General features: G+C 51.3%; 2 protein-coding genes across 5 annotated transcripts in view; one reads left to right on the top strand and one right to left on the bottom strand.

Moving 5' to 3' along the window:
* The window catches only part of GDI2 (GDP dissociation inhibitor 2), a 14743-nt gene extending 1481 nt beyond the window's left edge, over positions 1-13262 (top strand). Inside the window, exons 2-11 of the mRNA XM_042872516.1 lie at positions 4916-5023; positions 5872-5971; positions 6660-6794; positions 7934-8132; positions 8447-8578; positions 9367-9466; positions 10398-10569; positions 11214-11358; positions 12135-12189; positions 12278-13262. Coding sequence (XP_042728450.1) covers positions 4916-5023; positions 5872-5971; positions 6660-6794; positions 7934-8132; positions 8447-8578; positions 9367-9466; positions 10398-10569; positions 11214-11358; positions 12135-12189; positions 12278-12433 — 1302 coding nt within the window. The 3' untranslated portion in view covers positions 12434-13262. The remainder of the gene's footprint in view (positions 1-4915; positions 5024-5871; positions 5972-6659; positions 6795-7933; positions 8133-8446; positions 8579-9366; positions 9467-10397; positions 10570-11213; positions 11359-12134; positions 12190-12277) is intronic.
* Positions 7-21619, bottom strand: part of TASOR2 (transcription activation suppressor family member 2) — a 48140-nt gene continuing 26527 nt past the window's right edge. The window contains exons 18-24 of one of the 4 annotated variants that reach the window (XM_042872511.1): positions 17373-20732; positions 16828-16953; positions 16410-16563; positions 15777-15882; positions 14984-15159; positions 14534-14648; positions 7-699 (exon numbers count right to left, since the gene is read on the bottom strand). In XM_042872511.1, coding sequence (XP_042728445.1) covers positions 666-699; positions 14534-14648; positions 14984-15159; positions 15777-15882; positions 16410-16563; positions 16828-16953; positions 17373-20732 — 4071 coding nt within the window. In that variant the 3' untranslated portion in view covers positions 7-665. Of the gene's footprint in view, positions 700-1403; positions 2844-9571; positions 10984-13646; positions 14649-14983; positions 15160-15776; positions 15883-16409; positions 16564-16827; positions 16954-17372; positions 20733-21619 lie in introns of those variants that run through there. The other 3 variants (XM_042872514.1, XM_042872513.1, XM_042872512.1) reach the window with 3 other exon arrangements.

The following is a 21619-nucleotide window of genomic DNA, read 5'->3' on the forward strand; positions in this document are numbered from 1 at the left end:
GGGTGGAGAGCAGCGCTGTGGCTTTGTCCTATTGTGGAGGATGCGGCCCCACACTGCTGCAGGCGGCTGAGAAGGAGAGAAAAGAACAGGGGAAGAAAAAAAAAATGGCAGCGCTGCTGCCGGTGGGGTTTGCTTCAGGTTTTCTGCCTGCCTTCGAAGTGGGGAGATGCGCTGAGCTGCTGCTTGGTTTATCTGCTGTGCTTTTATTCAGGGCTTGGTGCTGGATTGCAGGTTGCAAATCGGAGGCATTGTCTGAAGAAGGTGGGGGGGGGGAAGGAGGAGGAGGAGAAAATCCAATATGGTGGAGAGGTTTTCCTCTCGTTCAAGCTTTTCCTGCTTTTGTTTCTTCCTGTTCATTGGTGGATGGGCAGAGAAAGGTCTTTGGGGCTGGCTGTGAGATTTCCCCCACCCCGTTTCCCCTTTTGGTGGTCCCTGTAAATACAGATACGTGCGCTGTGATTGAGGGGAGGCAGGGTGTCTGCTGACACGCGGCTGAGGACAAAGCTGCTTTCCTATCTGGTTTCTCTGGGAAGGATTGTCACAAAACCACGATGTGGCACAAAGGAAATGTGCAGAGTGTGGGAGAGTTGTAGGGTGAAGCCAACTGTGGTGGTTGCTCTCGTTCCTCTCTCTGCAGGCTCTTCCTTTGAGCTGTCAGGAATGACCTACAAGGCAACAAAAAAAACCCAAAACCAAACCCTTCTTCCCTCTGATAGGGAAAGCTGTCCTCAAACGCTGCATCTGCCTTCACCAAAGCAGGACTTTTGGGGGAGATGAAATCTAATGAGCTTCTTTGGGCCTCCAATAGATGCGAGCGCCATTAAAATGTTAATTTATGCTTTAGAGGGAAGCTTGGTATCGAGTTGGTGAGCGCCGTGCTTAACTTCAAACTGACAAATGCCAGTGTAGATTTGACAAAAGGCCTCTTGTGGAATCACTCGTGAGACGAGCTCGTGCTAATGATCAGCGATTGGGTTAGAAGGAATAAATGACATCTGGGTTCTGAGGTGAGCTGAGAGATGGCAGGACAGCAGCGTGTGGCCTTTACCTCTGAAATGCCAGTTAGAGCACGGTGGGCTTCACCTGGACACGGTGCAGCCGGTGAGTTGGGATGTGCCTCGTCCTATCTAACGGTCTGTGGTGTCAGGGCAGAGCCTGGTGCAGGCAGAGCGCTGCCTAAAGAGGGTGAGATGAATTGGAGATCCTGTTTGCTCACTGCTGCCTGCTGCGCTGCGCCCATCTTTTGTGCTGTGTCTTCTGTCACACCTACAATTCCTAGGGACTGATGTGGGGACAAAACCCCTAGAACAGCCAACCCAGCCCACGTGGGAGACGCAGTGAACGTCTGATCTCTCCTGGAGGGATTTTCTTTCTCCTTCCAAGGTGAAAATCGGCTGCTGGTTATAAAGAAAAGCCATTTATTAAAAAAAAAAAGGTGCAGATAAGTTTGTTGCAGTGGTCAGTTCTGACCTCATCCACAGGGCTGTGTGAGTGCACCAGGGCACGTGTGTGAATGCCATTTCTGATTGACCTGAGAGCATTCCGGGAATGGCTTCTCTCAATATCAATTTCTTCACCCAGTAACAAAGGCAGGGTGCAGGCTGGGACTCCTGGCTCTCAATGCATCCCCTCTCTCCTCTGATGCATTCTAATGGCAGTGCCAAGCTGTGTCTTGGGAGCACGGAGGAGGAAAAAATAATCACAGCCCATCTTTAATCCTGAATGACTGCTGATACTCCAGGCTTGCACATCAGGTACAATTAACCTCACGGTGCTCAGATCAGGGCGCCGTGCTCCTGCCGAGCTCCCTGCACGTGGTGCAGTGCTGGCTGTGGGCAGATGTTTGTGTCTGGCCGCCCAGCACGGAGCTCCTCTTTCTCCCACACTGCAGATGCTGCTGGGAATGGCTTCTCAAACGTACTCCTAACAGCTCTGAGGTGGTTATCTGTGCTCAGATGCTGGATGTGAACGCTGAGCATAAAAGCAAAGCGCCCTGTTCAGCCCCAACAGATGAACCCTGCGTTCCTGTGGGGTTTTCACTCGTTGCAGGCACTGCTGTGCTGAGCTAAGCTTCTTACCTGCCAACTGCCTCACCATGTGAAAGCAATGTAAATCCATCACAGAGGTACAGATTCACTTTCTATAGGAGCAGAGAGGCCTGGCTCTTTGTTTTCACTGGTACAGGCACAGACCTTGCTGCGTAAGGACCTAGAAGGAGCATCAGAGTGGCAGTGAGCACTGAGCAGAGCATCCCTGTCCCTTGCATCATCTCCCAGTTGCTGAGGGCGTTGCTTAAATGCTCGCTGCTTTTGCAGCTTGTAGGGCCAAGCAGATCTTCCCCTCAGAGCTGTTGGATGAAACAACGCTGGCTCAGGTTTCCATTGGTCTGTCTGAGCCTTTCTGAACTGCTGCCCTACTTGGAGAAAGTCCATAGAAACTCACTTTCTTCCCACACTTTTTGGAGGTGTCTGCGTGCAGAAAGTTGTCTTGTGACCAGTTTGTGGCAGTGAGGGGAGCCACTGCTGAGTTTCCCCTCACTCCTGTGTTTTTTTTTTTTTGCCATGGATTTGTGTTCTGGGTGCTGTGTCTCTACATTTTCACCCCCTGTTACGCCACAGAGCAGTGCTGCACATGAGATCGATTGCTGCAACGTTAAGCCATTGCTGGGAGCTGAGTGTCATAACCTGCACTGCCTGGAGCCGTGGAGTGTAGCAGCACAGCGTGACCAGCACTTGCACAGAGACTTTGTTCCAGCTGGACACCTGGACCACCCTCTGCTGTCTCTTGCTGCCATTTTGCTGCCAGCAGCTGCTCAGTTTTACCCATCTGAGCAGGGTTGATGTCTAGAATACAATCAGAAAGCCACAGATTTGAACTCAGAAGCTTCCCCTTTTTTCTTTTTTTCCTTTTTTTCCCCCCCAGTCTAAACACTCTCCAGCCCTTCCCTGATTGACGCAGCCTGTTTGTTTTCCTCCTTCCCCAACCCAAATGACACATCTGATGTTTCTGAGTGTGAGAACAGCTACAGCTGAACGCTCAGCCAGCAGAGCTGCCCAAAGGAATTGCTGAGCTGGGAGGATAAAGCCATTGTGCATCCTGTGTGTTTGATGAACGGGCCGTCAGCTCAGCGCCTGCGATGGGAAACGACTGCAAAGGCCTGGGTGGGATTCCAGCACTGAGGACTGTGGTGATAGGGTGAACCTGATAAGCGGGCCTTAATCCCCGTATCGGCGTTTAATGGGGATGAAATAAGGTTGGAAAGGTAATCAAGATCTCTTACTGGTACCCAGATTTGCTGAGTGATGCTGGCAGCGTGGCTTGCTGAAGGGATGCTCTCATAGGAAGCAGTGGGCGTGTTGTTCTGGGGTGACAGGGCAACAACAAACGCTTTGAAGATTCCTTAAATGGAGGAGGAAGGAAATCAGCTGACATCTGGGCAGAAGAAAAGTAGCTGCTGCTGCCTTTACTGTATCTTCATCCTTTCAATGGATACTTTGAAATCTCGGGCTGGGCCTGGAGGCTGGCATCGCTTTGGAAGATGTTCCAGGGAATCAAATCATTTCAGCAAATGGCACCAGTGATGCCAGCACTCTTGATTTCTGGTTTCACAGAGGAGATCACAGTGGCTAACGGTGATGCAACAGCCCTGCATTGCTTTGGTAGATCATTAACACTTTGACAACCATAAAAGCCAACTGTACTTTCGCTTGTGCAGTGCTTCCATGCTGTGAGGTTTGTGGCTCTCTCTGCTGGCGTTGTGAGACTGGATGTGTCTGCTGGGAGGGTCTCTGCTTGCTGCAAAGCGGGGGGGCCCTGCAGGATGGGATCTGGAGCCCACAGAGAGTCTCGTGGTGGCTGAAGGAGCAGTGGATCGTGGAGAGGTTCTGCGGGAAGAAGTGTCCCATTCTGAGAGCAAACTGTTGGAAGTTACCTGGATTAAATGTGAAACTTGCTCTGCTCTTTGGGGCCTGAATTACTGTGGCATCCCATTGGTGATGAACTGGCAGGGCCTCGTTCCACCAGAACGAGCCCATAATTGGGTTTGAAAGAAATCTCCTGCACTCTGCAGCAGGAAGAAGTGATGGAGGGGGAGAGGTTTCTGTGCTCTGCAAATGCATGTGGGGCGCTGAGGAAGACCCAAAATGTGGATCTGTGCTGCAGGAGCCAGCTGCTGGTGCTGGATGCGTGACTTCCAGCCCAACCTTCCTGCAGTGGGATGGCCTGGGGGGGTCGTTGAGATGTGGTTCATATCTACGAATTAGAATGACAGAATATCCCAGTGGGAAACCCCCAGGGATCATTGAGTCTGACTCCTGCCCTCCTCTCCATCTCCTCTTGGGGCTGGACAACCCAAATGATTGGCAGAGGTTGGTGGAGGATGAACTCATTTCTCCTTTTGCAGGGAGCTGGGGCAGAACAGGCAAGATCAGTAAGTCTGTGATGAGCCATTCCAGGCATGCAAGTAGGCAACTTCTTGGTGAGCTTTTTGGTTTGTGAAAGCCAGAGTTGGTGACCAGGTCAGTTGTGTTTTAATGGACATTCAACCTTGCTAGTCCTGCAAGCTGCGTCCCTCCAAGATTACTCCCAGCTTTCTGGTGTTGTGTTGTGTTGGGTGCAGCAGCTGATCAGCTGCTCAAAGTGATCTGGGTGCACACACAGCAAGGAGAGCAAAGTGTCACCGAGGTGGTAAGGCTCCCAAATGGCTTTATTTCTTCTTTGTGCTGCCTGTACCTTCTGAAAGTCACTGCTGACTGTCCTGTGTGACCCAACGTGGCAAATAATTAAGGACTGAGTTTTTGAGGAAGCTACCTGGATTCCTTCAAGGCAAGGTTTCATATTCTTGCTGTCCCCTTGAGCTGGTGGTGCTGCCTGTCTGCAAGGATGAGCATCTTTTGCATCTTTGTTCCTTCTCTAGGAATGCATCCTCTCTGGGATCATGTCAGTGAACGGGAAGAAAGTCCTTCACATGGATCGGAACTCTTACTATGGAGGGGAAAGTGCATCCATTACACCTCTGGAGGATGTAAGTACAGAAGCTGACACCCAGCCCTTGTGTCCTCCTCGGGCACGTAAAGGGGCTTAATTTCTGGCTGTCCTAAGGGTGGATTCCAAATAATTACTCTTTAAGGGTTTCCTTTGACACAGACTGTTTTAAGGTACCTCCACACCAGCTCATGGTGGGGAGGAAAGCAGGGCTTGTGTTTCTGCTTTGTAGATAGCGCTTGTTTCCTGCAGTTGTCAGCACGCCATGTTTGAGTGATTGCTTGGCAGTGCAACACCCAGCAGCTGGACATTAAAACCCCTCAGCTCAATCATTTCTGCAGTGCTTGGTGGTGGATGTTGGTCTAAAAAATGCTGGGTGTTCTCTGTGCCCTGCTGTGATGCAGGCTGAGCACATCTGGCCACGAGGGCACTTCCTCACTTGGTTGCAGGCTTCTGCTGTGACATCGTGTATCCCTAAAGAGAAAGCAGTGCTCTCTTTGCTGCTTAAAGTTAGAGACTTCAATCTGTTCCCCAGTATCAACACCTGGAGGAATCTGTCCTCTTCTGAAGGATTTGGATCAAGTTACCTTTAGTAAAATGGTACTTTGGTTCAGCAGGTTGTAAATTGCCAAGCTTTTTAATCCTTGCAGGAAGAGAGGATGGGTGAGCAAACTAACGCTGCCTGATCCTTATTGTGAGAGTTCACTGGATGTGCTTTGTGTGCTGCATCAAAAGTCAGATTCAAAATGAAACCCTGGCCAAAAGCTTGCTGTGAAGAGCTTATGTTCTGCTGGGGAGATGTGAGGGTGGAAAGTGTGTGCCTGTGTGGGAGAAAGTATACACATAGATATTTCCTCTGCTACAATAAGTTTTATATTCTTTCCAAAGCTCTATAAAAGGTTTAATCTACCAGGAACTCCACCAGAATCTATGGGACGAGGAAGAGACTGGAACGTGGACCTAATTCCAAAATTCCTTATGGCTAATGGTAAGCAACGCTGAGCTTTCCAATCTCACCTCATAAGCTTAGCCTGGAACCTTCAGCTTGGAAAGAAATCAGCAGCCCTTCAGCTGTCTGTGATTCTGTGATTCTGGGGAGCTTGCTGAAGCATTGCAGAGCTGCTGGAAGCTTGCTGCCCTTGATTTGCACACAGCCAGGTGTTCATGCAGCAGCTCCTGCTCTGTGATTGCTTTGCCTGTGCATTTCTCCAACTTAGAAGATGTCTCTGGCTCAAAGGGGATGCAGCAGAGGCACATTTTAAAGGTTTGAATGGTTGTTTTCCAAAGTCCTCTCAGTGTTTGCATTTCAAGCCAGAGCAGACTTTGCTAATCTGAATGGTGAGGGTGAGAAACTGCTGCGGCCCAAAGATGTGACCTTGTTTGCCACGCTGAGTGCAGATAAACTACAGAGAGCAGAGCAGCAGCGGATGAAGGTGCTGCAGGATGGCTTTTTACTCAGAGGGCTGATGGAAGCTGGAGTAACGATGAGGAGGCTGTGAACTGCCTGTAAGAAAGCATTACAGCTGCCTAATAATAAACCTCTGCCACTCCCTGTCTGTTACCCAAAGGTGTAAGAGCTGTGTGGGTGCGATGTGGAGCTGACAGCAAAGTGGTTGTGACTGCAGTGGATGAGCTGAAGGCTGATTCCGGTGACTTGTGCCAAACCTCTCTTACAGGTCAGCTGGTAAAGATGTTGCTCTACACAGAAGTCACTCGCTATTTAGACTTCAAGGTGATCGAGGGAAGCTTTGTCTACAAGGGAGGCAAGATCTACAAAGTTCCTTCCACTGAGGCAGAAGCCTTGGCATCCAGTGAGTAGCTGTGTTTTACTTTTTCCTCTACTGAGGCTGTTGTTGCTAAATAAAGGCAAGACAGATCTGTATAGAAGGATAAGTGATCTGTGCTGGTGTCAGAAAGACATTTCTGGCTCTTCATGTGGTGGTGTGTGCAACTCCATCACTGTCACAGGTTATGCTTAATACGTAGCCCTTCTGCATCCACTCTGACTTGCATTGTGGCTCTTAGGCTTTCCTGAGCCTCGAGTTACTGGTTTCTTGGAGCTTTCAGAGCAGGAGAATTTGGCAGTGTTTTAATTCATCCAAAGGTTACGTTTGAGGCTTGTGCTTCCTGTAAATATGTAATGCTGGTTCCTCAGTGGATGGGATGATGAGAAAAACGTCGCATTTGTCAGCAGGCAAACCAGCATGACCAAGTCCACGTGGCACCAAGCTCAGTCTTAACTGTTCTCAGCTGCTCACACTTCCCTCTTCACTGTAAAACTGCATAATAACTCGGTGGTGTGCATTAGGAGCTAGCAGAGGGCAGCCCGTTAGCTTCAGCTGCGTGATGTATGTAGAACCATTGTGTGCTCCAGTGACTCCTGCAGATACAGCTCCCTCTATGCAGCTTGGTTGCACGTGGGAGCCTTCCTCGCACCAGGTTATTTCTGTGGCTCCTGTGAAGCAATCGGTTGTTCCTTCAGGTTGGCCCCACTGCTGCCTTGTCAGTAGATTCTGAAGAGACTCAAACTGACAGAGCACGGAGCTGCATCTGGTGCTGTGTTTCAGCAAGCCCTGTCTTGCTTCTCCAATTTGCAGAGGATTAAAACACATTAATGGTGCCTTGTGCAATCTTGTGTTGGGATTTTGATGCCAGCAGTGCTTGCTAGCTCCTTGAGTCTGTGAGAGAGCCTAGCACCATTTGCTTTGGTGGCAGATGCCAAACACAGGTCTCTTTTTGGAAGCCCACGTCAGGCGTTTCAGCAGGTCTGGTGGAAGCTGCTCTCCAAGCTTTCCTGCAGTTGGAAGGAGCTGTGTGGAGCTCTCCTGCTGGAACAGAGAGCCTTGCTTAGCAGCTGGGGCCGATCTCTGCCTCACTGAGCGACTGCTGAAAAGCTCAGCAGTTCCAGAAACCATTTGTGTGAGTTCTGACAGAACGTCTGTGTCTGTAGGCTTAATGGGTTTGTTTGAGAAGCGCCGGTTCAGGAAGTTCTTAGTGTACGTGGCCAACTTCGATGAGAACGACCCCCGCACCTTCGAAGGCGTCGATCCCAAGAAGACCACCATGCGTGACGTGTATAAGAAATTTGACCTGGGGCAAGATGTCATAGACTTCACAGGCCATGCCCTCGCCTTGTACAGGACTGACGAGTAAGTGTGGCTTCAGTGAGCGCTCCGAGATCAGAACAGAGCCTGTGGGTTGGGTGTCTCACACAGCGCAGCGTGCGTGGGGTGGGTCCTCTGCTGATGAGGTGTTTAAATCCTGTCATATTCCCAAATTGATGCAGTATCACCTTCCTGAGCAGCACTTGGTGATGCAGAGTGCTTTTCAGAAAGGGAAATGCTCCCCGGTCGGGTGGGCAAGGCAACGTGTTGGAAAGGGAAGTTTCCACTTTTCTGGGTGTGATTTTTGCCTCAAGTCTCGGTTTATGAAACGGTGCAAATCTTCTGACTTCCCTCTCCAGTTACCTCGATCAACCATGCCAAGAAACAATCAACAGGATTAAGCTCTACAGTGAGTCTCTGGCTCGGTACGGGAAAAGCCCATACCTTTACCCCCTCTATGGCCTCGGAGAGCTGCCACAGGGATTTGCAAGGTGAGAACCTGATTTTGGCTTCCAATGTTTTCTCAGCTCTCCTGTGGCACCTGCTGGGGGGATGAGACCCAGCACGGCCTGCAGCGTTCATGCTGCAGGACTCTGTTATGCCAAGTGGATTCCTTCTAGCTGAATGCAGTGGCACCTGTAATTCACTCCCAACACTGATGCATTGCAGGGAGAATCGTAGGATCATAGAACCATAGAATGGCTTGGGTTGCAAAGGACCACAAAGATCATCCTGTTTCAACCCCCCTGCTGTGTGCAGGGTCGCCAACCACCACACCAGGCTGCCAGAGCCACATCCAGCCTGGCCTTGAATGCCTCCAGGAATCCAGGGGCATCCACAACCTCCTGTTCCAGTGCCTCACCACCCTCTGGGGGAAAAGCTTCCTCCTAACATCTAACCTAAACCTCTCCTGTCTCAGTTTAAAACCATTTCCCTTTGTCCTATCGCTATCCACCTTCATAAACAGCCGTTCCCCCTCCTGTTTATGTGCTCCTTTCAAGTACTGGAAGGCCACAATGAGGTCTCCCCACAGCCATCTCCACAGCTAAAGAAGCCCAGTTCCCTCAAGTTTTCTTCACAGTGGAAGTGCTCCAGCCCTCTGAACAGCTGCCTCTGAATGGCAGACAAATCTGCTGTGTGGATATTTAGGCAGCATAGTTTGAAGAGGTTTAAGCATAATGCATGGTTTGTCCAAGCAGAATGGAAGCAAGGGGCTGGAAGGGTTGTTGGAAAGAAAGAAAAACCTGTGGGATGTGCTGAAGTGGCTTTACTCTTGCAGGCTAAGTGCTATATATGGAGGCACCTACATGCTGAACAAGCCCATTGAAGAGATTGTGATAGAAAATGGCAAAGTTGTTGGTGTGAAGTCTGAAGGGGAGGTATGGTACCCTCTGGTTCTTCCCTTATTCCCATTATCGCTGTCTTGCCTTTAAGTTGAGGCTGTCAGTCATCGATCTGAACAAATGTAGCAGAAAACCCCTCAGTTGAAGCTAAATTGTTTGGCTGGTGCCAGTTTATTCACGTCGTGAGCTTAAGAAGTGCTGATAATCTTAATGTGAGGAGAACAATACAGTAATCCCACTCCAGGAGCCGGAATGATTCTCCAGGGAGCAGCAATGTTGTCTTCTAAATAAACCAGGCTGGTAAAACTGGAAAGAAGCTGCTCGCTGCTGTCTAACCTGGGTATGAAACCAGCTCTGCCCTTGACATTAAGGATTAGCTGCTCAGCCTGCTGGCACACGGCCTTTCCACAGCTTCTTAACTCAGCAATATAAAACTAGCAAGAGTGCAGCGAGTTGCTTGGAAGCTATAAATGTGTTTGCAAATGGAGTGGGAGCTTCACAGGACAGTTTAGCACTCCCTGGTAGGGTAACGTGTCCCTTCTGGGCACGGGTGATGTATCCCAGCTAGCAGCAGAGGTGATAATCTGTGCTGTAAGACTGATGTGCCCAAGTGCAGGCTGCCTGCAGGCTTCAAAATTGGTCAAAATGTGGTAATGAGGTATAATGTGAAATGGTGAGTTCTTATCAGTTTGATTCAGCCTTGACCACAGCACGTTATGGTCCCAGACTGGAAGGACCGGGCTCTGTAATGGTAAGAGCTTAATTACACGCTGAGTAACGAGGGGGAGATGTGATCGGTCACACAGCTCTGTGTAGTAGGGGCTGTGATTTGTGCTGAACATGCAGCCAAATACAATCCTCGTGCAGCTGGGGGCAGGACAGCCACCTCAGATTACTGCCATCCCTCCCCCAAAGTCTGCACGCCGTCCAGCCGTGCGCCTCCACGCGTCGCTGCCTTTCTCTGCAGGTTGCTCGCTGCAAACAGCTCATCTGCGACCCCAGCTACGTCTCGGACCGTGTCACAAAGGTTGGCCAAGTGATCCGGGTAATCTGCATCCTGAGCCACCCCATCAAGAACACCAACGATGCCAACTCGTGCCAGATCATCATTCCACAGAATCAGGTCAATCGGAAATCAGGTGTGTGGAGAGCAGAGGCGCTCAGGGTTTGTGCACGTCCCCAAAAGGAAGAAGTATTTCGTGCAGATCTTGTGGCAGGTTTCGTGCTCTTTTTCTGGAGAGGTGCCTCTCAGTTGCGTTCCCTCCAGGGGAAGCTTCCTGGCTTCCTTCTGGGCCATGCAGTGCTCACGTGAAGCTTTTTAATCCCCGCATGGCTCTGCTTTTCTGCTCCCTGGCTATGTTCAGTGTCACTGCTTCTGGGCACCCCTCAGTTCCTTAACTCCTGGTGGCAGCTCTGTGCCACTCCAGGAAGCTGCTGCAGCCTTGCAGTGGCACCTTTGTATGCTAGAATATTAATTACACTTTTCCTGATGTGTTTAAGCACGCAATCCAATGTCTGGAAGTCCTTTGGGCTCCAGCAAGGCTGCACTTCAGCTGTGTGTGAGAGAGAGAGAGAGGTCTGTGTGCCTGTGGTCACAGTGCCACGTGGGAACCCCCAGAAGTGGGTGGAAAGTGTGTGGGGGCTGAGGGCTGCGTGCAGGATGGAGGGAAATGCAGCATTAGGGGAACAGGAAGGAGTGTGGGTGAAGCAGAGGGGGTTTGGGATGGGGCAGGCCTGATCACCTGGCGTGTCCTGATCTGCTGCTGTGTGCTTCCTGCCCCAGATATCTACGTCTGCATGATCTCCTCTGCACACAACGTGGCAGCGCAGGGGAAGTACATCGCCATCGCCAGCACTACTGTGGAAACCGCGGACCCAGAGAAAGAGATCAAGCCGGCCTTGGACCTCCTGGAGCCCATTGAGCAGAAGTAAGCACACAGCTCACCCCTCCTCACCTCCCACACTGCAGCAAGTGCAGAGCTGAGGACAAAGGCAGAGAATCACAGAATGGATTGGGTTGGAAGGAACTTCAAGGATCACATGCAGGGCCACCAACCTCCCCATTTCATAGCAGCCCAGGCTGCCCAGGGCCCCACCAACCTGGCCTTGAACACCTCCAGGGATGGACAGGGCATCCGCAGCCTCTCTGGGCAGCTGTTCCAGCACCTCACCACTCCCATAGTAAAGAACTTCCCACCCCAACATCCAGCCTAAATTCCTCTCCTTCAACTTCAAACCATTTCCCCTTGTCCTGCTGTTGTCTTGTAAAGAGTTGACTCCCCTCCTGTTTGTAGGCTCCCTTTAGGTCCTGGAAGGCTGCAGTGAGGTCACCCCACAGCCTTCTCTTATCCAAGCTGAACAAGCCCAGCTCCCTCAACTTGACTTTGTAGTGGATGTGCTGCAGCCCTCTGCTCATCTCTGTGGCTCCTCTGGCCCCTCTCCAACAGCTCCCTGCCTTTCTTGCACTGGAGGCCCCACACCTGGACGCAGTGCTGCACATGGGGCCTCAGGAGGGCAGAGCACAGAGGGACAATCCCCTCCTGTCCCTGCTGCCACCCCTTTTCTAAAGGAGCCCAGGACACCATTTGCTTTGGGACCTGAATGCCTTTCAGCCTCACAGAGATGCTGAAATCCTGAATTCCCTCTAATTCAGCTCTTCTTACTTGAAACCCACGCTGAAGCAGCTTTCTTTTCCTCCTTCCAGGTTTGTCAGCATCAGCGACCTGTTTGCACCGACCGACCTGGGAACTGAGAGCCAGGTTTGTAAGCGCTGTGCCCAGGGGTGGCTTCTGAAGGAGGAGAGCTTTGTTGCTGTAACTGCTGCCTCTCTTTTCCTTCTCCTTCCAGATCTTCATTTCTCGCACCTATGACGCCACCACTCACTTCGAGACAACGTGCGACGACATCAAAGATATTTATAAGAGAATGATGGGATCAGAGTTTGACTTTGAAGAGATGAAACGCAAGAAGAACGATATCTACGGGGAGGAGGAGCAGCAGTAATGAGAGTCTCTAATTAGAGAAATTAAATCGGCTAATATGAATATATAAGGAACTTAATGAACACTGTATGAAATTCAATATTGTAAGGCCTGCTTTTGTAATCCCATCTCTGAGAGATTGAAGAGTACTGCACTGGTAATGTTCCCCTTTTGGATATCATGTGTTAATTATTTCATTCTAGTAGGGCTGCTGTCCAGAATCTGGCAAATTACTGATTTAATGACTAACCTTGAAGTGAAAGGCAGACTGAACTATATATATATTTTTTTGCAGACGTAGATGTTGGTGCGGATTGAAATAACTCATTGACAGCTGTGTCTTACCTTGTCTTTTTAATCATTTGTAAACATCCTTCACAATTATGTGCTTCTGGTGAGCTAGTAGACGTGACGGTTGTCACTCAAACCTGATATCAAGGAAAATAGAAACTGAGCACTCCATTATTGTGGACAGCATCCCTCGAGTCTCTCTCCCATCAATCTAACTCTGTGGCAAAGTTGTATTATGGACAAAGACCACATCTATTGTAGCAGCAAATGTTGGCTTAGTTCTGGGCACGGAACTTAACCTCCTCTTAAGCTTCTAAAACTGTTTACATCGGTTGGGACACAGCTGTGCCTAAGGCTCCTTTGTGTTTTAATCTTAATAAAATTGAGAGAACAAATTACAGAGCAGGCAAGATGTGGGAGTATTTTCTGAACCCCGGTGGCTTCTGGGACGGACCAAACGGCACTGCGGTATTGATATGACAGAGCCTGTGCTTCTTGTGTCTCCTGAAGGCTCCAAATGATTTCTGTACTGCGAAGTAAAGCCAAATTCTGGAAAACCAGTCCTGTGCTCTGGTCTGATTCACTTCAGTTGCACGAGCAGCATCGCCTCTTTGAGATCCCTCGCATTTCTGCTCGCTAGGGTGAAACGTGAGTGTGGGGCAGAGCATTTCCTGCTCAGAAAAGGGGCTCGGCTGTCCTCAGTTTGGCTTTTGACGGGAGGAGATGCAGCAGCAAAGCGTGGAGCTGGAGGCAGGCCCGGCGCGCACTCTCCTTGCAGCCGCCCCCTGGCGCCTACAAGCGGTATTGGTAATTCCTGCTGCTGCGATTCCTTTGCAGGGCGCTGCTGTGGCTTCGGCTATTGCTTACTTTAGGAGCACGTAAAAAAAAGTCAATGGAACAGCCTTGCCCTGCTGGGGAGGCTTCTAAGGGAGAAGGTCCATAGGAAAGCTTCAGGCTTTTATTAGTCAAACTATGTACAAAGTCATCCTGTACAGTTTATGTCATTTCATTAAAAAAACAAAGGACAAAATGTTCTCCACGTGAAGACAGAGGGTATCTGACAAAGGTCCTCAGTGCTGTTTTCTTCATGGTGCACATGGGTCTGAGTTACTATAAATAAGAGGTTCTTTTCCAGCACTTACAGGGTTTTCCATCTGCTGGAGGAGACTCACATCCCCACAATGAAATGGAGGCAACGTGGGTGACTTGAAATGTAGTGTAGAGTGGATTTCTGCTTCCCCAGAGTCTGACAATGGTCCCCAAATGGCATTTGAAATACACCCCGTCCCCTTACCCCCCCCCTCCCAGCATCCAACACATGCACTTGTGTACAGTAACAGTCATGTGGAAAGCCAGAGCTCATAGTATTGCTTCTACCCCTCAAGTAAACCACATTTGGTTTTCCTATTCCTTTCCTTGTCAGCTGCACTAATTGCTTAAAAACCACCACAATAACTTAAAAACTGCAACGTTAACAAAACCTCTGTCCTACGCCCAACTCGATGGCGGGAAGCAAATCTGCAAGAGGATTTGCACTGAGCCATCTTTAAATAATTCCTATATACAGAACTGAAGTCACCCTTCCCCTGGCCACTGTGTGCTTTTGGGGCTGTCCTTTGGAGGGTTGGAAGACCCCAAGCAGAACTGTAGGGCTCAGAGAGGAGCTGCCCCAATATGCAGCTTTGTCACAGCAGGACAGAGATGCTGGCACGGGTTCTTGCTGCGTGCCAACTCCCTGCCAGCCCCCAGGAGCTGCTCCTGGTGTTCTTCATCCCATCCCTACGCCTCAATCTGCAGCCTGGGGGGGGGTTGATCTCAAGCTCCCTCTTACCAGCAGCTTCTTCTAAACGGGGCAGCCACTTTCTGTGCCATCCCCAGGAAGGTGCTGATGTCGGCCACGAGGATCCCTTTGTTTTCCAAGACGTCTCTGCTGACGCTGGGCTTTTCTGCAAAAAGAGTGGCACTGTAAGGCAGACGTGCAAATGAGATTCTTCTGAAAACTGCAGAAAATACCCCCAGATCCCACCGCAGTTATTCTGTATTTGCAGATTAATGGGAGAGCTTCCCAGCCTCAGCCAGGAGCGTGTGACACAGAGCCACCCCCGGGCTCAGAACAACTGCCAAAATTAAGCAGACCTCCCCCAAAAATCTGTTTGTTTTGCCTGTTACCACACTGACTGAGTGCAGAGCTGCTCTTCCACACCTCCAATCAGCCACTGCAGCAGCAACGAGAGCTGAACGAGGCAGTATTTGTCAGGGGGTGCCCTGAGCCTGCCCTCACCTGTGAGATACACCGCAAACCTGGCGCTGACGTGCTGGACCTGCAGGTTCAACAAGCACTTCATGTACTCCGATCTGGGGGACGAGCTGGAATCGCACGCGTGGTAATGCAGCACCTCAATGAGGTCTTGGCATGACTTCAGGATCAAGTTCTTCCTATGGGCGTTGGCATCCACCCTGCAGGGAGAGGGGCACAAGCTCGAGTCCTCGCCAAAACGTGCTGCCCAAAGCTTTGAGGCACCTCCCTGGCGTAACTCAGCTGGCTGAGAAACCGGGTCTTAAAAACTACCGCGTGCTACTGCTGTGTGCTCAGGGGGGAGAGGATCAGAGCTCTCCCCGTTTGTTGCAGTATTTTCTGCTCGTTGCAGTATTTTCTGCTCGCTGAGAACAAACCAGCTCATGTGCCAAAGAGAGGAGGAGCTGCCTTATGGAGATGCAGCAGGGTGCACAGGGCGACTGCCAGAGCTCTACCTCATCTGGGATTATGTGCGAGGCGCAGCATTTTGGGCCAGCTTCTGTCCAGGTCCCAGTCCTGCTGCTCCCTCATAGAGATTAAAAAAAAAAATCCTTGTGTTTTACCTGTGACTGTGCAAATACCGACTTCTGGCAATGCCACGCTCACTGACAAGGGGAGCTGTCATGTAAAAACCTTCATGTTCATCTTGCGAGATGCCAAAGCCCAGCTGGAGGCACCCAACACCCCCTGCGTGCCCACGCTCCGCTGTGGTGCCTACATCCCTGCCCTATTGCCAAGGACACTGAGGACAAAGGATCTGCTGCTCTGCAGCCATTACCTGACGTTTTCTCGGAGCTTTTTGCTCTCCTTGTAGTGGAGGAACCACTTCCACCTCCCACTTCTGTTCAGCTTCTCCAGGACCTTCACCACCTCTTTCAGTTGCCCTGGGGAGACAGCAAGAGTGAGCGAGGGTCCTGTTGGAAGCCGGGCACAGTGGGGCCCTCAGGGCTTTGCCATGGTGAGCTGAGGGTTCACAGCCTCTTTGGGATACCATCCCAGCATTTAAAAACACACTGCTGCAGATTTATCCCCCTGATTCTGAACAGGGTAAAAGTGTGAGACTTGTTCTACCACTGCACATATCCAGGAGGAACATGGATCTGTTTTTTCATCCCACTGAAAAGGAAGAGAAACAGGTCTCCCTGTTGCCCTCCCTGTCCAGGCTGGACATCACTACACATCCCCTGCTCCACCCCAATGGTTTTGGTGGCCAGTACTTAGATGTTTTTGGGAGCCATGATATGGACCCATTTATCCAGATGGGGTCTCAAGCACCGATCAGAGGGCAAAAATTGCTCCCTTTTAGGAGAGGATGCCCGTGGTAAGTTTTTGGAAGCAAATAGTTGGTAAATCTGCAGATGGAGCCAGGAGCTGAACCTGCTCATCATCTGCATCCAAACGAGGGACTCACCCAACGTCACCGTTTCCAACACCTCATTATCCGACACCACGAAGCCACCAGTATGGAACAGCTGCTGGTACGTCTGATCTGCGATGTCTTCAGGGCTGTCCACTCCAGCAAACACCACGTTGGGACAGTGCTTCAGCCTCAGCAAACACGGGACCTGCTCAAGGCAGAATTATTCTGTGAAAACAGCATGTGGTCCAAGAGAACATGGAGAGCCCACCTCATCCTCTGTCTGCACCACCCTGATGCACACGTCTCCGTAGCCCAGCTCTACAACCATGGGTGCTACAGGCAGATCAATCTGCTGCACATTCCCTGCAGCCCATGAGCCAAAGCTCACCTGAAGGGCTCTGTTCCCATAAATAAATCCATTTTGGGTCCTTTGTGCTGGGCAGCTCCAAGCCTGAGCCTCAGCCCTCACCTTGTGGATGTGTGAGGAGATGTCCTCGTTCCTGATGATGACGAGCAGCCAGTTGGTGTCCCGGTGTTTTGTTTTGCAGAAGCTCAGAGGTTCCATCTCCACGTGGCCATCTTTCTTCAGCAACGTCTGAAAGAGAAATTGTTACGTGCTTGTAGAAGAAACATCTTCACAACTGTGCAAGAGCCAGCTGTGATGGTTCCTGATTGTAGAGCATGAGAGCTTCTCAGGCTCAATATTAGGGAAAAATTCTTGGAGTGGTGAGGCACTGGAACAGGCTGCCCAGGAAGGAGTCACTGTCTCTGGAAGCGTCAAAGGAATGTGGAGATGTGGCACTTGGGGACATGGTCAGCGGGCACAGTGGGGATGGGGTTGGACTTGGTGATCTTAGAGGTCTTTTCCAACCTTACTGATTATGATTCTCTTCAGGGACATGCTTTAACGGGCATGATGACGAGGGGCTGATGTTGGACTTGATCCAACCTCAGTTATTCTCCTTCTGCCCTTGGCTTGGACCCCAAAGCCTCCCATCCCCATCCAACCATTACCTTCACTCTTGCAAAGAAGGGTTCCTCTCCTGTCTCCACCAGGTAGAACATCCCAGGCTGCCTGCACGCCTCCTCGGCCACGCTGCGCAGGCGGAACTGCAGCGTGCTGCACAGCTCTGTGATCACATCCTCAAAGGCAGCAGTCCTCCTGGGGAGGGACGTGCAGCGCCGAGCGCTGACGGTCTCCCCGTGTGCCAAACCCTTCCCTCTGCTCTCACCCTCTGTGTCAACCTTACTCAGCATCACCCTGTTGAACTCTGCGTACTCATCGAGGATAACCGAGATGTCCCCACGGGAGTCCTTCAGTTTATTCTCATATTTCAGCTTGCTGAGATGGAAAGGAGCTGCACAGCCCCGGTTTGGGGAGCTGGCTCTGCTCTTCTGCCACCAGCAGGTGTCCCACGATGGAGTGCAATGGGAGGAGTCCCTGTGGTGGCTGTATTGCTGGTGGAACTTGAGGCCACGTGGCCGTGTGTCTGAGGGCAGGATTGTCACCTGCAAAGGGCTCCTGCTTCGCAGGGAGTGAGGGGCAGGAGCTCCTCTCACAGATGATGGCTGGGGAGAGCAGTCTCTAGGAAAAATGGAGGTAGAAATGGGTGGTGTCCCACTCCTTAGGATCTGTTTTAGCTTATAATGGAAACGGAGATGCTCCATGTCCATAGTGTGCTGGGTGATTTCTTCAAAACCCCTCCACGTCCCCATCAGCGACTCCAGCAAATGAGTCTGCCCCTGTGAGCTTCCCATCCTGCCCGGGCATTTTGTGGTGACCGTGAAGTTCAGGTAATCCCTGGAGATCCCCCAGCTGTCCGTGATATTGACATAGGGTGGCATGTGCCTGCTGCTGGTATTCCATTGGCTGGTGGGCCACCAGCAGCCCTCCTCAGTGCTCAGCGATCCCCACTCCTCACTGCATCCCTCCGAGCAGCCAGAGCTCATGGAGGATGAGGAATCGCAGTCAGTCCTCGTGGCACACATGGACCTTGAGCAGTGGCAACCCCTGGGTGTAAGAAGGGGGTGAGCAGTGCGTCCCAAGTGCTTCTCCCAGTCCGAGTCACTGGAGGAGGACCGGTAAGATGGATCTTCCCAGCTCAAACCCATACATTTTTCTGTGCTGCGGAAGCGTTTTGCCTTCAGAAGAGCATCCAAAATGTCCCCAGTGTCACTAACCTCTAAGCTCTCACCAGTGTCTGCATGTAGCAGCGATGTTGGCATTGACTGAACAGGGATTTCTCCCTCTTCCAACTCTTCATCAGCACAATTTGGATCAGCCAACACAGCGGAGTCATCCTGGCTGCACAAAGACACAGGCTCTCCTATGGGCATGAACTCCTCTGCTCCAAATGATGCAGGGGTGGTAGGAGGGATGCTGCTTCCTCCCTCGCACTCCTCAGGCCTCCCGGGGCAGGCACACCTGCTGTCAGCATCTGATGGTAGCTGTCCCATGCAGCTGGAGCTTGGGGCAGCATCTGGAGCACGAGTTGGACTCATTTTGGGGCCCGTGCCAAAGACTGGGTCTGGCTCAGCCTTGTGCCCACGCAGAGGAGAACAAGGCCTCGATCCTGGCTCTCCAGGCGTCAGCATATCCAGTGGAGAGCTCTCTGCAGGCTCTGCGTGGCACAGCCCCAAGTCCTTCTTCACTCCTTCTGCACATTCAGGCTTCAAGGAACCATCCAGTGCTGGGTTCTCAGCGGCCACACTCTCCTTTACAGCAGCCACTGTCTTGCAGGGCTTTCCATGTGGGCACACATCTGGTTCCTGCTCACTTTGCTCTAATAAGCAGCAATGGGGGTCTGCAGCAGTACCGTGAGGAGAAGGGTCCTGATGGGGGGAAGGCAGGGATGGGCTGTTTGGAGAGCTTTGCTGGTGCTGGGCCGCAGTGAGAGGTGATACATCACCAACAGGCTCCTCCTCTCTCATTGAGGAGGAAGAACCTGATTCTAACAGGTCACAAAGAGAGGTCTTCAGCTCCTGTGATGCATCAACTGCGCTCATTTCATTGCTACTAGGGGGCTTCTCTGCACGGAGGCACACATCAGTGATTGCCTCAGTGTCAGAGCCACCTGCCCAGGCTGCACAGCTGAAGGCAAAGCCCTGACCATCACATGCTCCCGAGGGCTCATCCAGCACATCTGTGTGGTTGGCAGAAGGACTGCCATGCTGCCCTTGCTCCAAAACCTCGTTCTGGTCTGGGTGCGACTCACCAGCGTTCAGCAAAGTGAGCTCAGTGCTAACATCACCTGCACACCTTTGGGAAAGGCTCCCTCCTAGGCCACTCCTTGGTGAAGTCTGGAGTAATGCCTGGAGGAGAGCTGTGGCCACCTGGTCCCCTGGAGCAGCCCCCACATCAGCTCCTCCATCGAAGCAGACAGAGCTGGCGTCAGGGGACTGGGTTAGGAAGGGTTCCTGGCCTCGTGGTGACTCAGGGCCAGTTGTGCAGGCAGTTTTGCTCCCAGCAAGCCCCCGTGTTTCTGCAGAGGGCGCACGATCCTCATCTTTCTGTTCCAACCCATCCCTCAGCATCTCCCTGGCAGATCTGCAGCTGCTTGTGACTGTAACCCCACGGACAAGGCTCAGAACGGGGGACAATGGCAGCACTGACACGGGTCCGTCTGCGTGTGCCAAACCCACACCATCTGTCTCTGCCCTTGGGGTGGCCAAAGTCCCCCAGGGCTCTTGCAGAGCACTCAGGCTGAGGGCTGCATCACCAGAAAGTCCTTGAGGTCCAGCCCCAGTCCCACCCGACGGCGCTGGCACTGATCCATTCTCGCAGGGTGACACAGAGGCAGTGGGGATGGACATAGGGCCATCTCCAGGAATGCCAAAGTCCTTTGGAGGTGCTGAATTCACCAGCTCTACATCACCTCTTTCTGAAAATGCTAAATCGACAGGTCTTGCGAATGTGCTTTCATTTTCCAACTCTTCTTTCTCTCTTTTTCCCTCCTCTACCTTTTCCTCCTCTTTTTCTGTATGTCCTATGGGGTCTTGTGATTCCTTCTCTTCTTCACCAAATCCAATGGGGTTTGAGTGAGTTTTGAGACTTGCTTCTGAGGGCATCGAATCACAGCAACATTGGGGTCCATCGCTGGTGGCCCAGCTGCTGTCCATACCATGTCCAGCATCTTCCATGCTCCCCCTTTCTTCAGGAGGACTGGGGCTAGCTGCCCATCTGTTCTCAGGCTGCTCTCCACCTCCATGCTGAGCACACAGGGCATCACTCTGGGGAGCTGGGCTGAAATTCAGAGTTTGGCCGTGTGGGTTTTCCCTGCCCAGCACAGTCTGGGGCTCACCAGCATCACCAAGCTCACTGGAAGGGCTGGGGATCATCCCAGCATCCATCAGTTCCTCCTTGAGTGGCTCAACCTGAAACAACATAATTCAGAGGTTAACCTTCAAGGCAGGAACTGAGAAATCCCATACATGAGGACATAAGACATCTTAAAAACCCAGACTTTGTCAGTACAACCACCCCAATGGCATCTGTGGAGATAAGTTTGCTTCCCAAATTAGTCCAGGTTGAACCTTTACCCCACAGGAGCCACTGCCATGCCCACAGACAGCCAGGGAAAGGATTTGAAGCTTTTTATCTTCTTTATACAGTGAGGAGGCTTAAGAACAGACCAAACGGTACTGAAATCCCAATAAGTATCATTCACAAGCTGGAAAATGCCCAGAGGAGACAGGCAGGCTTTTGAAACCCCATCCTGGGATAGTTGTGTTTTCCCTTCTCCCTCATTTAAGAGTAGAGACCTTTAGACTGATTAAAAAACTGAGCCATGCTGGATCTCCAGTGACTGAGGGTTTGTTTGCTCAATAGTCTTCTCTCCAGGGTCTGGAGAAGTCCAGTGGTTGAGGGTTTGCTCAGACCCTGGAGAGAAGATGCTTGTGTTTATGTGGCCTTGAGAAAACTGATATTTACCAGCTCCAGTTCTTTGGGATTCCCACACTTTGTGCTCCTGTTCTCTCAGTCAGTGATGGACACAGCTTCTCTCTGAGCCCAGAGATACAGCTCAGTCTGTGAACTGGAATTGAGGCCTGAAAATTTCTGGGTTTTTTTTTTTTTTTTGAGAACCCTGTGCATGTGTGCATTGGGCAGCAAACTGTTGAGTGACTTTCATGTATCATGCTTCAGGGAGCTGAACTCCCTCGCTCCAAGAGAGCTCATAGGCACACCTGCTCCATTCCTCCCACAAGAACCTACTTGCACAAAATGCATCGTGTGCCCTGCAGGCTCATAGCACCCACACCCC

This window comes from Lagopus leucura, unplaced genomic scaffold, assembly GCF_019238085.1.
Source record: "Lagopus leucura isolate 7727_CA_CO unplaced genomic scaffold, USGS_WTPT01 Super-Scaffold_100008, whole genome shotgun sequence".
Taxonomy (NCBI): domain Eukaryota; kingdom Metazoa; phylum Chordata; class Aves; order Galliformes; family Phasianidae; genus Lagopus; species Lagopus leucura.